Below are 17,869 nucleotides of genomic sequence, written 5' to 3'. Positions count from 1 at the left end.
ACAGAAAACATTATCAATAAATTGTTCAAATGTTTAGAATATCTCCTTCTGTTTTTTCATGACACTCATAATCACTACGTTTGCTGGTGTGCTATTGCAAGCTTGTGTGCGTTTGAGCACTGATGTATTATAGACCATTAAAGGCTCATTATTATGATTTATGGCTTAGATATAAAAAAAGCGATTAGATGACTAATGGCTTAAATAAACAACTACCAGTCAACTAGAAAAATCTTTAATTGAGGGCAGCCCTACAAAATATTATACATTACTTATACGGTGATGGAAAACATATGAGATGGGATGAAAAATCATATTTCAATGCTTTTGGGTTCTCTTGCAAAAGTTTTGGGAGTTTTGGGGATTTTTTCCATCACCAAATATGAGACAACCTTAATTTTTTGCCCAAAACAAGCTAAACAGTTGCTGTACCGTTAGCGCCATCTGCCTGTTCCTGAACAGATCAAATCTACAGCAGAATTTGAGTTTGTCTCATATTTGATGACATTTGCATCTTTAATTCTGTTATTTTCCTGTTTATTACTGTCAAGCTACTTTGAAACAATCAGTATTGTATATAAAGTGCTGTATAAATGAAGATGACTTGGTTTTACTTAAATTTAAGTTTACTAATACTGCCCATCATTCTGTTTCTCATTTTAAGGGTTTTTCTCAGTTCAAATCAAGGCAGATGAAAAAGGTGAGATTTCATGAATTAAGCATTACATACATTATTTCATCTTTTCTTAGTTTGTCTGTGCCGCTGTGAAACATTTTTAGGGCTCTACAATTTCTGAAACATAATGAAAACTCACAAACTTAAAGATCCCATGCAAAGGAAATTTAAATGTCAATGGATTTTAAGGTAAAAATAAAGCTGGTGCAGAATAATTCAATCGTTAGAAATGGCTCAAGGTATACATTTTAGTGCTGAAAAAATTAACAAATTATTAATCGTGATTAATTAATAAAACCTAGAATTAAAGTAAAAAAATGTTAAAAGCATTCACTTGAATAAGAGCATGATCATATATTGTAATGCTAGCCAAAGGATGACGGGGAAACGGATGCTGCGTTAATTGCGTTAAAAAAATTTAACGAGTTAAACTGAACAAATTAATTGGACTAATACATTTACATCTATACTGAAAAAAGCAGCAGTTTTTGTGACTATATGGGCTATTCAGGATTTATTATTTATTTTACAAAGTATAATACATGCCAGTTTGAGAGAATAAAATAAGCATTCCTGAAATCCTTATTTTATTTCAATTCAAATTGGCTGCTTTTCAATTCCTTCCATCCAAGTCAACGGAGAAATCACAAAATTATTTGAAAAGACAATTTTTTTTACAATTAATAAACAAAGGAGGAGTTTTGTTCATTTTCACCTTAAGATCCACTGGAATTAAAAGTCATTTTAAATGAAAGTTCCCTGACTGTCTCTACATCAAAATAATCTGCCTTTTCCAGGGAATCTGGCGCGAAGTGGAAATGCCACACAGTCAACGACATACAATGGTCAGTCTCCGGACCTCGCCATCGACGGCGGGAAGGATTTTTCTACATCTTCTAGTTCTTGCGGCGCAACCAATTTGGGAAGTGAACAGTGGTGGAGGCTGGATCTCCAATCAGTTTATCAAACGAACAGCGTGGTTGTCACTTACAGAGAAGACAGCTTTCCAGGAAGTAGTAGAGAAATCACTGTTTTTTTCCGGAAAACCTCTGAAATACTTTGGGACCTCAATACTAAGTGAGACGCTTCAGATACACTTTATTTTGATTAGACATTCTACTAACTATAAGTATCTTTGCAACTAATCGTCAACTAACTCTCATTAGAGAATTCAGTGCCGGTCCTAGACCTCCAACCCCTAAATCTGTTCTTTTAGAGCAGATTACTTCAAACGTTCAGTACTACAATACAAATGCAAAACAATAGGACAAATACAACAGTAAAAAAAGTTTTATTACAATTTATTACTAATAAATAATACTATGCACAAATTGAATAAAGTGATCAAATGTAAATATATATATATATATATATATATATATATATATATATATATATATATATATATATATATATATATATATATATATATATATATATATATATATATATATGTGTAAATATATGTATATATATATATATATATAACATCACTGTATTAAATATACATTGATTCTCATAAAGTTACACTGTAAAAAAAAATCAGGTCTCCTATTGAAAATTTTCTAGTGATCACATCTAAAATCATCAATCACATCTAAAATTTTCAGTTGGCCAAATTGAATTTCTTGAATTTTAATTGAATTAAATTGCATCAATTCACAGAAATTCAATTTGGCCAACTGAAAAATTTAGATATTTTCAATAGGAGACATTATATTTTTTTTTACAGTGTATTACTAATGTTATTCTGTGCAAAGCAGTAAGTGAATCTAGTTTTTTTTTAGGATTATGGTTAGGATTATGTACTTGTCACTCATAGTCAGTAGAATATTTAAATTGTTACCATAATTAAATCAGAAATGTATTAATTAATTGCACATGAGTAAAAATGATGAGGATATGGCTATGGGAAGGTGGCAGACAGGATATGGCTATGGGATGGTGGCAGGATATGGCTATGGGATGGTGGCAGGATATGGCTATGGCTATGGGATGGTGGCAGGATATGGCTATGGCTATGGGATGGTGGCAGGATATGGCTATGGCTATGGGATGGTGGCAGGATATGGCTATGGGATGGTGGCAGGATATGGCTATGGGATGGTGATGGCAGACGAGGACCCAGGATTCGAAGGCAAAGACGGAGGGCCAATGGAGCTGAGCATCATTGCTGGTGCTGGAGATCCAGGCGATGCCGCGGCGGCAAGCGTTGGAGGCGGAGCCAGATTACCCGAAGACTGGAGCGATGCCGATGTGACAGAGGCGATACTGAAGGGAGGAAGGAGCACTGCAGCCGTAGGGATGGAGGGATGGAGTGCAGCGGACAGCCCGTATGTCCGTGAAGTATGTAGAGCGACGACTGACCAAGGGGAACCCGGTGGAACCGCCAGACCGAGGGTCTCTTGTGGAGCCGAAGGTGGGAGGAGCCGGGATGGAGTCGGAGGCGGAGCTTTGCTCGACGTGCCGGCAGGGCATCTCCAGAGACACCGCAGGGCTGCAAGCTTCTAGCAGCGGTGGAGCTGAGGACTGGCTGAGCTCTGTGACACACAGATCAATGAAATGAGCAAATCACCGTCCATATCGCTCATAATGCTGTCTTTAAACACCGATGAAGGTACAACAGAAGAATTATCATTCTCAGTGCTATCCTTAACCACAGATGAAGCATTAGATGATGGGTTGGCTAGGGTGGGAGTTGATCCTTCATCACTGACGTCCATCAGCCAGTCCTCGGTTCTTCTCTCGGCCACTGGTGTCGCAGGCTCACACCCCTGGTCAGACTCACTCAGGGGCTCCACTTCTGTCCTCTGGCTCTGCCTCACTCGTCATGGCGGGGGGTCCCTCAAAATCTGTAGGGGGCTCTTGCTAATTCTTCGCAGCCAAAGATGGCAAATCTGGCTCTGTGCTTTAAATCAAGGCCGGACGCTCTCCAGGCTCCTAACAACGGCCTCCCTCTAGTTAAGTCCTGTGGTGTCTGGGAGGTCTATGGGGGGGTGAAAGGTCACCCTGATCCAGAACAAGGTTTTCATGGTCTCGTCGTCGAGTGAGCTGGTGACGGCAAGATGAAAAAAACAGCAGGGAATGAGAGAAAATCTGTGTTCTCCTGGATGAACTTAGCGTTCCAATCTATTTCCTGAGGTCCGGTCATCTGTTACGTTATGTGCAGGCAGGCAGACGAAGAGATGTAAGGTCCCAACACAAAGTTAACTTATATTATAATCCAAAACAGGTAGCAGAATAACACACACATATGCATAACCGTGACCAGACCATGAGTGCAGGAGAAGGTACCGTATAAATAACAAACTCAAGGAGGATAATTAATCAAACACAGCTGAACAAACTAACTAATAATGACGGTAACAAAGGAGACAAATGAGTGGTGGGAATCTGAGCAAGGAAGACACGTGACAAACGAAAACAAACTGAAAGTCCATGAAAACAGAAACTAACTGAACATAACGGTGACAATAATAGGGAATATTATAATAGAGTATGCATTTTTGGAAGCAGACTGCACTTGCTTCATTTCTAGATGAATCAGCGATTTAGAATTAATCTCTTGAATGAATGATTCAGTTGATTTTTAACAGTCACTTGTCGCCGCCTACTGGTGTAACGATATAATCGATACAATCTGTATTTGAAGCATCAAGTTACTTTCAAAAGGTGATTTGATGCATTTTGATCGCTTCTGTAGACATCAGTGTTTACATCTGAACTAATAACTTTATCCCAGTACTTCTGTGATAATCTGAATTATTACACTTTCAATCGTTGTGTGTGTGTGTGTGTGTGTGTGTGTGTGTGTGTGTGTGTGTGTGTGTGTGTGTGTGTGTGTGTGTGTGTGTGTGTGTGTGTGTGTGTGTGTGTGTGTAGATGTGCCATGATCTCAAGTAATGCAGCAGCCTTCACTGTCACCTACTCTTGCGGTGAACTGGAGGGACAGTACATCACGATTTTTATATGGTGGGGCACTATATCCGTGTGCGAGGTGGAGGTATATGAGAAAGGTGATCACACACAAATCCAATCTTTCATGATTTATGTTTCTGTGCAGATATACTGTACCTGTTGAATGCATATACAAGCTTATGCGTAGATCAGGGGTGCAAAACTCAGAGCCCTGCTCCAACACACATACCTGTGAGCCTGAAGGACTTGAGGAGCTGATCAGGTGTGGATGCTACTATCGCAGGCCAGTATGAGATGGTGGTCTCTGCAGGAACTGAGTTTGACACCCCTGGCGTAGATGGTTGTAACTGTGCTTGCATATTTAAACAAATAATAAAAATAAAGAGAGTATGTGTGACTGATACTGGTGTTTGTTTGATGCAATTTTCGAATGTTTTTGTTTCTTTAGTTCATATAAGACGATCGTTTGTGAAGCTAGCGTTTAAATCCAGCTCCAGTCTGACCGACCCGACAGTAATGGAGAAAGTGCTTAAAGAGGTGAGAGTGTGACGTGAGTCTCTTATCCTGTTCTGATGCATCAATATGATATTAACAAGCGTTCACTGCAGCTGACGTCAGCGCTGGCTGTGAGAGGAATCACCAATGTGAAGCTGAGCTGGTCTCAAACACCTCAGGAAGAAGACAAGGCGGCGGTGAGTCTTGAGTCAGTCCAGGAGAAACACAGTAAAATCCCTCCGTGATGATGTGGTTAATGATGAGGAAGACCTGAAGCTCTGTGATTTTCATTTCTAGATTCCTGAAGCAGATCTCCAGTGCAACTGAGCTTCATTATGTTCATCATTCATGCATGTCAGTTATTCATACAGTCACTGCAAGATGCCGTTTTTTCATTAACCCTCAGAAACATGAGTGATTACATCAGAAAAGAATGTCATTTAATTATTCAATAAATATCAACATTAAGCTTTTCTCTCACTAAAATTATGTATTTTGATTTTATAGGAAAAAAATATTCTCCTACATTTCCGAAAATAAATAAAAAATAATATATAATACAAAATTCTAATAACAAAGATTCATATTTTCTCTCCCAAAAATTAACATTATTATTGTTGATTTATAAAAATATACACAGAATATTTATGTAATGCATATTTATTTATTTTTTTTATATAAAATTAAGCAAATTTTCTCCCATATTTCCCAAGAAATTAAGTATTTTGACATTATTACATTTATATTATATTGAAAATACTTCTTTCATTAGCTACTTTGATTTGATGTTGTCTTAAAAAAATAAATACAGAAACAAGAGAACAGTGATATAGATTTATGAGTAAGGATGTAACATCACAAACTGAAATGTTTAAAAAAGCTTTTAAAAACCTGCCAGTTGTAGACATCATGCATCAGTTAAATTAAATAGTGCTTAAACAAAATTAACGTAACATTTATATCTTTATATATATATATATATCTTTATATATATATATATATATATATATATATATATATATATATATATATATATATATATATATATATATATATATATATATATATATATATATATATATATATATAGAAAGAGTAAGAGTGAGAGTAAGAGTGAGAGAAGCCTTGGTGTGTTTTTCATTATATGGTTGTCTGGTAGTGTGGCAAGATCTTCACTTTTGCTTTTGCTTATTAATTGCACTTGAATCAGGCATTTGCCATTATCTTCATAAATAGCTCATAACACAACTGTGTATTCTTTTTTTTATGTATCATAATTAGTGTATCAGAGTTTCATGCTTATAGTTACAGACAGAGAAAGACACACATCAACATTTAGCGGGTGTTCAGGGTTAATAAATGTAACAATCATGGTCATATTTCGGTTGTATGTACTGGATAAATATACAGTGTAGTAAAATAGCACATCAAAACTGCATTCATGAACATTGAACTGTAAGAAGTTAATAACAGGACACAATCTCAGTTCAATAAAACATATTTTTGTTTACTTTTTACTGCATTATTGATAATCTGACTGATAGTCATTTTTTATTGTCAGTGAATTATCAGTATGATTTTTTTGTTGATTTTATGAAATTATTGTAACAAACTGATAATAGCAGGGTGGATAAAATGGATGGATGATTTCCTATCGCTCATGTACAAGCAGTTACAATTTTACTTTATTTTGAACTGGATTTAGATGGGAAACAATATGTAAAACATTGCCAAAGAACGTTAAATACACTTCTTCAACTTTAATCATAAATTACTGGACATTCTGATCTAAAATCAGCCACTGCATCCTGACTGAGCCAAAACAAGTGTAATGAAGGGATCCACTGGAGGCAAGCGATGATGAACCCAAGTGCAGTTTAATGATAAACATGAACATATTCAAAACAAACGGTGACATGGAACATGGAACTAGGGTTGGCTAACGCTAAACTGATGTTTCGCCGCTTTGCCGAGATCCCGAAACGCAGATGTTTCGAAACACTGCTCCGAACTGTGATTTGAAACACCCATGTCACGTGACTATGGCTAAATAAAGCTTCGAAGTGTTTCATCAGGTGGCGCCTGCCGAAAACTAATTCACCACAGTTTAAATGTGAAGTAAATCCATCTTCACCTCGTCAGTTTTTGTGAGAGGAGAGAGTTTTTGTGATAGCAGTGATTTTGTGATATAAGTGAGATTTATAGTGTGCTTTGGTTAGTTAGTCTATATTTAGGCTAGATTTAAATGAGATATATTGACTGATAGGTATAGACAGTGACAGATAGGATAGATATAGTGACACATTCATATAGGCTAAGTTAGATAGTGACAGATAGCACAGCATAAGTGAGAGATATAGAATTATATAGATTCATAGGTGATATATAGATAGATATATTAATAGAAAAGATAAAAATGGAGGCTCCACATAAGAGATGCCGTACATTTTTTTTATTGCTGAACAAATAATCATTTACAAACAGCATGGCAATAATAGAACATTTTTGTATTACAAAATACAGATCATGTACTTGAGAGTACAGTAGAAAAATATATCAGGCAAATCATAATAAAAGAAACAAAAAACATTAAAGGGGCTAGGGTTTTGTTTGAAGATCATATTCTTCTATAATGGAAAAAAGACTGATTGCATTTTCATAACTTTGAGGGCTTTTGTATAAGAGTTAAAGGGGTGGTAAACCACGATTTCACTATTCTAACTTTAGCTAGCGTGTAATGTTGCTGCTTTAGCATAAACAACATCTGCAAAGTTACAACGTTCAAAGTTTAAAGCAAAGGGAGATATTTGCTTTTAAAGAAATCAGTTTCTAAGAACTACAGCAAACGGCCAGTAGGCGACTACACACATTCCTCCAGGGTTGGTGACATCACCAGGCTCAATATTTACATAAACCCCTCCTCCGAGAATATTAAATAAGGGGGGGTGAGGCCATTTTGTATCGCGGCGCTGTTGTGGTATAGTTAGGCTGGAGTGTTGTTGCCGCGATGCCGAGGAAACGCTGTTATTTTCATCCGGATTGCAGGTCTGGGGTACTTGCTCTGTTCAGCCTTCCTTGGGACGGGGGTGCGTTGCAGAGTGTTTAACATACAGCATGTTATATGCACGTGTGTTTGAGTCAGCGGGGAATCAGGCGCGCGCAGGGCTTCCTGCAGCACATCTAACAGAGGAAAACATCCACCGTCTTCGCGATTTCAATGCCAGATTTGCACAACGTCAGCTGCGTGAAAAAAACACTCCCGGTGCGTGGATGCACGACGCGCGCGCTGCACATTTCACGGAGGACAACACAAACTTCCACAAACTTCGCGAGTTCAATACAGGATATGCACAACGGCTTGACATGAAACCTGGATTTACAAACAGAAGCTGTTCACGGGCCACAACCTGTAAGTCTGATTTATTTTTCATCGATGTGTTTTCCTGTAATAGGTTAATTGTACGTTGTAGCAAGGAAGTAAACAGATGACAACGCTGTTCTGCAAACCAGTCTGTTAAATGCTCATTCATACTTAACGTTATCCGACGAACACCTAACGTTACAAACATTAACGTTAAAATCTCAACAGCGAACTTGGCATTAGTGTAAATGATTCTTTGATTAGAGCTTTTATGTATTGTTTATCTACAGGCATGCTAAACATGGTTCTGTGTGTGATTTGGCTAACTTACTAGTTAAAGCCAGTGCTTAGTGTTCGTTTTGGGTTAACGTTAGTTCTTGCGACAGGTATTTGGCTATAATCGTTCTAAAAATACAAAAGTTAAAGTGCCATTCAGTAGCGATCATTATAGATCCGCAGTCTTTACTCTCGAGGACTGAGCAGGTTCTGCTCGATCATCTTCACTAAAATGTTCTGGGTCTGATTCGAGCTCATATGGTTTTATTGACGCCGTTGTTTCTAATACTGAACAGCCTCCGGTAAGGGGCGTGACGTTTCCGACGTACACTGCGGTTAGCGAATCACAACACACTGGGCCAGCTAACCAATCTGAGCCCACTGCGTATTTTTGAGGGACTGGCTTCATACAACCCGGAAAGCATCAGACCGTTTTACAAGGAGGGACAGAGCAGTGTAGAATAAAGGTCAAATATATGAAAAATAAGGCAATTTTTTTTAAAACGAAGCATGAACACATGTTACAGTGCACCCCACAAACACAGCCAAGCCTTCAAAAGAATGTGTTTTACCACCCCTTTAAACTCATTATGAAATTAATAAAATCTTGGTTTCACCTTTAAGAACTTGCATTTGTGTAGGCTATATAAAATTTTCCCAGAATGAGGATGTTGTTAATCAGGAAGTTATCTTTGTTATTGTCCATTACAAGAGATGCCGTACATCTGTGGTGTGGGAGCATTTCCATTTGGAAACCCCAAATAAAGTGAGATGTGTGTATTGTGATTTTGGAGCATTTTGGAGGGTGCAGAGGACAAGTGTCCCATGTAAGAGGATTTTTTCAAAGGCTGGAGAAATTATATGTAAAAAAAGAAGTCAGCTAACTCCTTCAACAGCAGAGCAAATCATATTTTTGAATAAAAATGTTATGTAACAAATGTGACACATTGTGGCTTTATATATTTTATTAATGTTCATTTTTCATGACCACAAAAAAAACTATAGTTATTCACAATGACGAGGCTACAGGTTACACAACCAAGATCATGTAGTTGTCAGACAGATGTTAAAAACTATTTTTTTTTTTTTACATGGATCATTGTCAAGGTTATTTCAGATCAACACATGCAAGTGACCACTAGATGTCGCCGTAGAGACGGATGTCGGATTGATTCGAAGCTTTGAAACAATATGGCACATTTGCTTCAACTGTTTCAGTGCTTCACGAAGCCTCGGTCTGCCCATCACTACATGGAGCATGGAACATGGAATATGGAGCATGGACAGATACTCACCAACAGCGGGTTACATATAACAAAGCTAGTCAAAGACACATCGCAAACATGAGGGCTTAAATACACAGAGACTATGACCAACAAGACACACCTGTGAACAATCAAGACAATGAACCAATGACAGAACTGAACTGAGAACACATGACTAAATCAACCAATAACAACATGACACAAGAGACTAGGGAAACACATGACATGATCACATGAGAGCACAATGGAATCACATGACAAACCAGAAAACAAAGGCTTGTTGGACTTCACCCAGCGATGTGCAGACCGATCAGCGGCTGACTTGAAGCAGTGCATGCTGGTCAGAAATGTTGTCTGATTTGAGGCAGCGCTGAAGCCACGTGACAGTGACGTATATCAACAAAGAGCCGGTGCAGTTTCTCCAGAGCGGCTGCACAGACTCTGATGACGACACAGCCGTTCCACGATTGGCCAGATTTACCGCATGACAGCGATCACGTGTGTTTAGTGTTTATTCTAAAACCTTCAGTTCCACTAATGCGCACAAATCTGTTTTTTATAAAAGTAAAACCTCCTTTCATGTAGTCGCGATGTTATATTGTCATGTTTATCAAAATAAAACTGATAAAAACGTAGACCCCACTTCATTGATAGTGTAGGCTTATATGTTAAACTTTATTCTTGTACAAACACACGCTGTATTAAGCAGTGCATAAAGTATTACATGACAATGTCTCTGAAACATCTGTGTATTGCCAAATATTGCATTTATTTCACTTCAGCTGATAAAGTATGCAAACACAGAAAGTGTCCGACTTCACGTCTCCGTTTGCAGCTCCACCCCGCCTGCACGCGGCTACTCTCGCCGATCGGTTACATCTAGCTGATGTGGAACACACCTAATATCAACATCATGATGCATTTGGAGCTCACCTTTCTTTTCAAAAAACTGAGTGAGCAACTGCTTGCCCTCATTTGCCTTTCTCTCTTTAATCTTCTTTTCTTTTCGTTTTTGAGCCCCTGATTTTCCTTTCTTAAAGAAAGACATGACTCTTCCGCTGTCCTCCTAGTTCATATCACCGCTAACTCCAGCTTCTGTCTCATTAACTGATTCACCGCAGGTCTGCAGCAGAAGCACCTGCGGGTCGTACCATTTACATTGATTCGAGAGGAGTGGTGGGGCCCTGCACAGCATAAAAATGACTTTTTATACCAAACCAGTGCCTAACTACAAGTTTAGTTTTGCACAGGAACTTTTTTATTTGTACATAAATGCTATACAAAAGTTAGTGCATGTATACAGTGAGGAAAATAAGTATTTGAACACCTTGCTATTTTGCAAGTTCTCCCACTTAGAAATCATGGAGGGGTCTGAAATTGTCATTGTAGGTTCATGTCCACTGTGAGAGACATAATCTAAAAAAACTAAATACAGAAATCACAATGTATGATTTTTTAAACTATTTGTATGATACAGCTGCAAATAAGTATTTGAACACCTGAGAAAATCAATGTTAATATTTGGTACAGTAGCCTTTGTTTGCAATTACAGAGGTCAAACATTTCCTGTAGTTTTTCACCAGGTTTGCACACACTGCAGGAGGGATTTTGGCCCACTCCTCCACACAGATCTTCTCTAGATCAGTCAGGTTTCTGGCCTGAGTTTGAGCTCCTCCACAGATTCTCTATTGGGTTTAGGTCTGGAGACTGGCTAGGCCACGCCAGAACCTTGATATGCTTCTTACAGAGCCACTCCTTGGTTATCCTGGCTGTGTGCTTCGGGTCATTGTCATGTTGGAAGACCGAGCCTCGACCCATCTTCAATGCTCTAACTGAGGGAAGGAGGTTGTTCCCCAAAATCTCGCAATACATGGCCCCGGTCATCCTCTCCTTAATACAGTGCACTCGCCCTGTCCCATGTGCAGAAAAACACCCCCACAGCATGATGCTGCCACCCCCATGCTTCACAGTAGGGATGGTGTTCTTGGGATGGTACTCATCATTCTTCTTCCTCCAAACACGTTTAGTGGAATTATGACCAAAAAGTTATATTTTGGTCTCATCTGACCACATGACTTTCTCCCATGACTCCTCTGGATCATCCAAATGGTCATTGGCAAACTTAAGACGGGCCTGGACATGTGGTGGTTTAAGTAGGGGAATCTTCCGTGCCATGCATGATTTCAAACCTTGACGTCTTAGTGTATTACCAACAGTAACCTTGTAAACGGTGGTCCCAGCTCTTTTCAGGTCATTGAGCAGCTCCTCCGTGTAGTTCTGGGCTGATTTCTCACCTTTCTTAGGATCATTGAGACCCCACGAGGTGAGATCTTGCATGGAGCCCCAGTCCGAGGGAGATTGACAGTCATGTTTAGCTTCTTCCATTTTCTAGTGATTGCTCCAACAATGGACCTTTTTTCACCAAGCTGCTTGGCAATTTCCCCGTAGCCCTTTCCAGCCTCGTGGAGGTGTACAATTTTGTCTCTACTGTCTTTGGACAGCTCTTTGGTCTTGGACATGTTAGTAGTTGGATTCTTACTGATTGGATGGGGTGGACAGGTGTCTTTATGCAGCTAACGACCTCAAACAGGTGCATCTAATTTAGGATAATAAATGGAGTGGAGGTGGACATTTTAAAGGCAGACTAACAGGTCTTTGAGGGTCAGAATTCTAGCTGATAGACAGGTGTTCAAATACTTATTTGCAGCTGTATCATACAAATAAATAGTTACAAAATCATACATTGTGATTTCTGGATTTTTTTTTTAGATTATGTCTCTCACAGTGGACATGCACCTACGATGACAATTTCAGACCCCTCCATGATTTCTAAGTGGGAGAACTTGCAAAATAGCAGGGTGTTCAAATACTTATTTTCCTCAATGTATGTATGTATAGAAAACTGCCTTCTAAGCGCCCCCCCCCCCCACGCCTCGGTACCCTTTACCCCCCCAGTCCGACGCCCCTGCATGGAAATGGTATTCCCTGGTGGCTGTGGCTCTTTCAGCAGATAATGTGCTGCCACAAAGAAAAAAATATTCAGGATTGGTTTGAGGAGCACAACAACGAGATGTTGACTTGGCCTCCAAAAATAAGATGTAAATGTTGTTCATCCTGAACGTCTAAATGTGGCGTGACATAAACAAATGAGTGATGAGGATGTGTTTACATGCAAATATGTTCATGTTTTAGAAACAAACAGCAGGAGTATGAAACTAAACAAAATAAGAATTTCCACAAAAAGACTAATTCTTAAAAATGAAAACTCTCTCAAACCCCAAACTCTCTCAATAGTTGAACTCACACCTTCATCTCACACACATCTCTTTCTCTTTGACGGAGCTTCAGACGGAGGGTTTTTAAAGGCTCTCAGTGACCAGTATCACCGTCTTCACTAATGAACTCAACCCTCAGTTTAAACAGCAACAGATAAAAAGTGTCCCAGAACAGAGAAACACAAACACTGGGCCTGTCCAAACACACACACTCGCAGTCTTGGCCACTAGAGAGTGTGTGCATGAACATGATGTGTGTCCCATTGGGTCATCAGAAGTTCTACACACTCTTGCGGTCTTCATGTCCACTTCAACACTTGGACCAAATACAAGGAAAAATGTGACGTAAGCAGACAAATGATGAAGTGCAAAGATCACAAGTGTGTGTGGACAGGCCCAGACATGTCCAGATGAAGGGACGTAACACGAGTTATGCAGTCCAGCAATATCATTAAAGCAGCTGTTTAGTTATTAAAGTTAAAATATAATACATAATTGTTTGATTATGGTCCATATATACTAAAACTGACTGACACAGATGCAATATGCAAATATAGAGAAACAAAGGACAAACACAAATAAGGAGGAAGTGAATATGAAAATTAGTTTTAGAGAAATACACAAATGATGTGCTGAATGAGGGATGAGAGCAGATATAATAATCTCGTAGTTTAAAGCTGCAGACAGAAACATCAGACTCAGGACAGAAACACACAACCTCTAAAGTAAGAACAACTCACATGTTCATTCTTCAGACACAATTAGACTTTGAGATGTTAATATTGTCTGAATGATTGCTAAAACTGCCAATGTTTTATTTATTTTTATTACATGATCATGTTTTACTCTAAGATGAGTTTTTCAATGTGTTTCTTCCTCAGAAATGGACCGGACTCTATATGTCGTTCTTCTTCTCATTGGTGAGTGTGTTTGTTGTTTTATTTATGGTTTATAGTTTCATCAGGTTTGACCCTGTTATGAAAAGCATTAAATCAAACCCTCTCTTTCACAGCTCTCTGCTCCGTATCTGAATGTGTTCAGCGTCAGTATCACTTTATAAACGTGTTGAAGACCTGGACTGAAGCTCAGAGATACTGCAGAGAGAATTACACAGATCTGGCCACCGTTGACAACATGAACGACATGAACGAGCTGAAGAAGAGTGTGAATGTTGGAGGTGTTCAGAATGTCTGGATTGGGCTGCAGAAGACGGGTGTTGATAAATGGCAGTGGTCTTCAGGTGAACCTGCGCTCTATCAGAACTGGGCACCTGGACAACCTGAAGCCAGTTATTGTGGAATGATGTGCAATGGACAGTTTCATGATTTGTCATGTAGTGATCCTCGTCATTTCATCTGCAACAACAGTGAGTGCAGATATTTAAAATTACAACAACCGTTCATTTATAGACGCACCATATACCAAATACAACACTATATTATTAACTTATAAATTAAAGGCAGGGTAGGCAATTTTTCTCAAAGTTTGAGTACCATTTTCTCAAGAAAAAAAAAAAATGAGGCAGGGCAATTCTTAATTCTGTCTCGGAATTCCTCCACTTCTGCAGTTATTTTTCTCTGTTTGCATTCACTGATTTCCAAAAGTCATCTTGAATGCTGAATTGTTTGAGTGTGAGGACGTGAACAGCTCTGGGCAGAACGTCACAGGTTTCCATCTATATTCCATCATATGTTCTCTGCATAGCCTTACAGAACGCGCTGATGATGTTCACGCTGAATCTCTGACACTGTCAGTAAATGATCGTAGGCTATCTTTGGTCTCAACGGCCGTCTTTGAACCTCTCACTGTATGACATTGGACCACCGACTAGGAGAAGCACGACATGTCGCAATCTGTGATGAAGCAGGCGAGAGCCAATGAGTGTTTGATATCACTGCCATAAAACATGTTGTAACGCTTCTTGTGGGCGCAATTTTTGAATTCATCATAATCTGCTCTGGGATTTGACGTTGCGGTCGCTGCTGAGAGTGGAGATGAGGATGAAGTGCTGAATTTGGATCCGTTCCATGCACTCGTATGAATTGTAAAGATTTAGATTACAGAGAAAAATTTCATTGATGTCTTTTGTGGATTTATGTTGTGTTTTGGTGTATTTTATGGATCTATTGTCAGTGTCTTAAAGAAATGTTATTCATGTTAAGGTTTTAAAGTGTAGTCTTGTTTAACATCATGTAATCCTCCATAATGAGTTTGCAGCAGAAGCAACGAACAGAGGGAAATTTTATTATTTCTTAACCCTTTTTCCTCATGACAGTGTAAAACAACTTAAAATACTCCGTCATTTTTGGCCTCACAGACATGAATGTGTCTGAAAATGACCTCAGAACTCAAAGAAAGCTTTCCTCATAAACACGACAGATATCTCTTTATAAAGCTTGGAATGAATTTTTAAATGAAGTTATTGTAGCAGAGTTTGTGCTGAAAACAGTGTAATCAGACTTTAGCCATGAAAATGATACAAGTAACAGAAATAAGCACAAATGTCAAAACACCTCCAGGGCCCAGAAAACAGCTCAGGGTTCAGAGGGTTAATAAGTAGATGAGTAAACTGTGTTTAATAAATGCGACTGAAAACATAATTGATATGACAATTGAATCAAAACATTAATGGCACAATAATATTCATAAATAGGAATACATACACATTTGTACATCGGTAAAGTTGTTTATACACAAATATTTTACATTTTAATGCTGTCAATACGTAAATATTACAACAATAATAACTGTATAATAATTATATAACAACAATTAATGAAAATAATAGGACAATTCAACTGCATAATTTATTCATGTTGCAATGTATGATGGGAGACATTAATTTATTTATTTGGTGGCTCCCATCATGCACTGCAACATGAAGCTTTATGATGTCACCATTGCTGAGGTTCATTTGCTGATTTCTGATATATGTGTGTGTGCGCGTGTGTGTGCGTGTGTGTGCGTGTGTGTGTTTAAACTCTGTCAGATAATGAAAGCACTGCTGGATCTCAAGCTGTAACATCACACATATACTGTAATATCAAATTAATAGAACATTAACTATATTAATAATGTCACATTAATAGAGCATTAACTATATTAATAATGTCACATTAACAGAACATTAACTCTATTAATAATGTCACATTAATAGAACATTAACTATATTAATAATGCCACATTATTAGAACATTAACTATATTAATAATGCTATATGAACCAGTGAAACAGGTCATTACATGATTATAGTGTCGTCATCAAAACTGAATTGTCATTACTGAGTCGTCATAATTTATTTTGCCATAACAAATGCGCTTTTGTAAAGACAAAGTTGCAGCAGCAAAAAAAGGTCAATAATCACTTCATTATCTCATTCACTTCTAAAGTCTCTGAATGACACGTGTTTCTGATGCTCCACCGCTGCTCTTATTCACATCCAAACCATAAATCAGTGTAAGAATAATGAACAAACTGACTCTGAATCTGTTTCCATGTGTTTTTCTTAAAGTGAACACAGGACTCGTCTTTGTCAATCAGATGAAGAACTGGAGAGAAGCTCAGAGTTACTGCAGACAGAATCACATTGATCTGGTCAGTGTGAGGAACCAGAATGAGAGTCAACAGATTCAGAAGTTCATCAATGATAGTCACATATCTAATGATGTCTGGATCTGGATCGGCCTGTTCAGAGACTCATGGCAGTGGTCAGATCAGAGGAACTCCTCATTCAGAGACTGGGCTCCTAATCAACCTGATAATGCTGGAGGAAATGAAAACTGTGCAGTGATTCAATGGGCTGCTCAGAAAAAATGGAATAACATTGCTTGCAACAACCAATTTCCTTTTGTGTGTCATGAAGGTGAGCAGATCCTCTCAAAACACACACAGTCCATCATCAGCTCCAGATATCTTAAAGTTCACGCTACATGTCTGACATGACAGATTCCTCCACAGTGTTTGTTCTGCATGTTGTTTTTGATCAGTCTCTCTCTAGTTTTTGCTTGTGGTTTGTTTTGTGTCCAGATAAACTGATTCTGATCAGAGAGAAGCGGACGTGGTCTGAAGCTCTGAGATACTGCAGACAGAATCATGTGGATCTGGTCTCGGTTCATTCAGTCGAGATGCAGCATCGTGTGATGAATGTGGTTAAAGGGGCGTCTACTGAGGAGGTGTGGTTGGGTTTACGTCACTCCTGCACTGTGGGACTCTGGTTCTGGGTGAGTGGAGAGACCGTGTGCTATCAGAACTGGGCGATAGATGATTCAGATCAATGTGAGTCTGCAGTGAGATCTGGAGCAGTTCAGTCTGGAGGAGATCAGCGCTGGATCAGCCGTCCTGAAAACCACACACTCAACTTCATCTGCAGCAATTATGAGTGAATGATATGTTTGTGTTGTTCTTTCATGACTGGCATATCTTTTTTAACACTTTTTCTACAGTTTTTTACTGTTTTCATCAGATAATGTGCTTGTATCAGTACAAAGAAATTAATTTCTATAATGTAAGAGTATAAAATACTAATATGCACTATATATAAATATGTTTTAAAGACCCCATGAAATCAAAATGGGTTTACATCTGTGGCTTTTAGTCGTTCTCT

General features: G+C 38.5%; 1 protein-coding gene across 1 annotated transcript; it reads left to right on the top strand.

Annotated features, from left to right (window-relative positions):
* Positions 1-5,110: 5,110 nt before the first annotated feature.
* Positions 5,111-17,648, top strand: LOC307118672 (C-type mannose receptor 2-like; the record flags this gene model as incomplete). The annotated part of the gene is made up of 6 exons (XM_079804387.1): positions 5,111-5,131; positions 5,191-5,317; positions 14,148-14,186; positions 14,279-14,632; positions 16,778-17,128; positions 17,293-17,648. The coding sequence occupies 6 exons, from the start codon at positions 5,111-5,113 to the stop codon at positions 17,646-17,648; spliced, it is 1,248 nt and encodes a 415-aa protein (XP_079660513.1).
* Between the last annotated feature and the right edge of the window lie 221 nt (positions 17,649-17,869).

This window comes from Gobio gobio (genome assembly GCF_949357685.1).
Source record: "Gobio gobio genome assembly, chromosome: 2".
In the NCBI taxonomy this organism is placed as follows: domain Eukaryota; kingdom Metazoa; phylum Chordata; class Actinopteri; order Cypriniformes; family Gobionidae; genus Gobio; species Gobio gobio.
The sequence above is the reverse complement of the archived record's forward strand: the minus strand, read 5'-3'. Positions and strand labels throughout refer to the sequence as shown.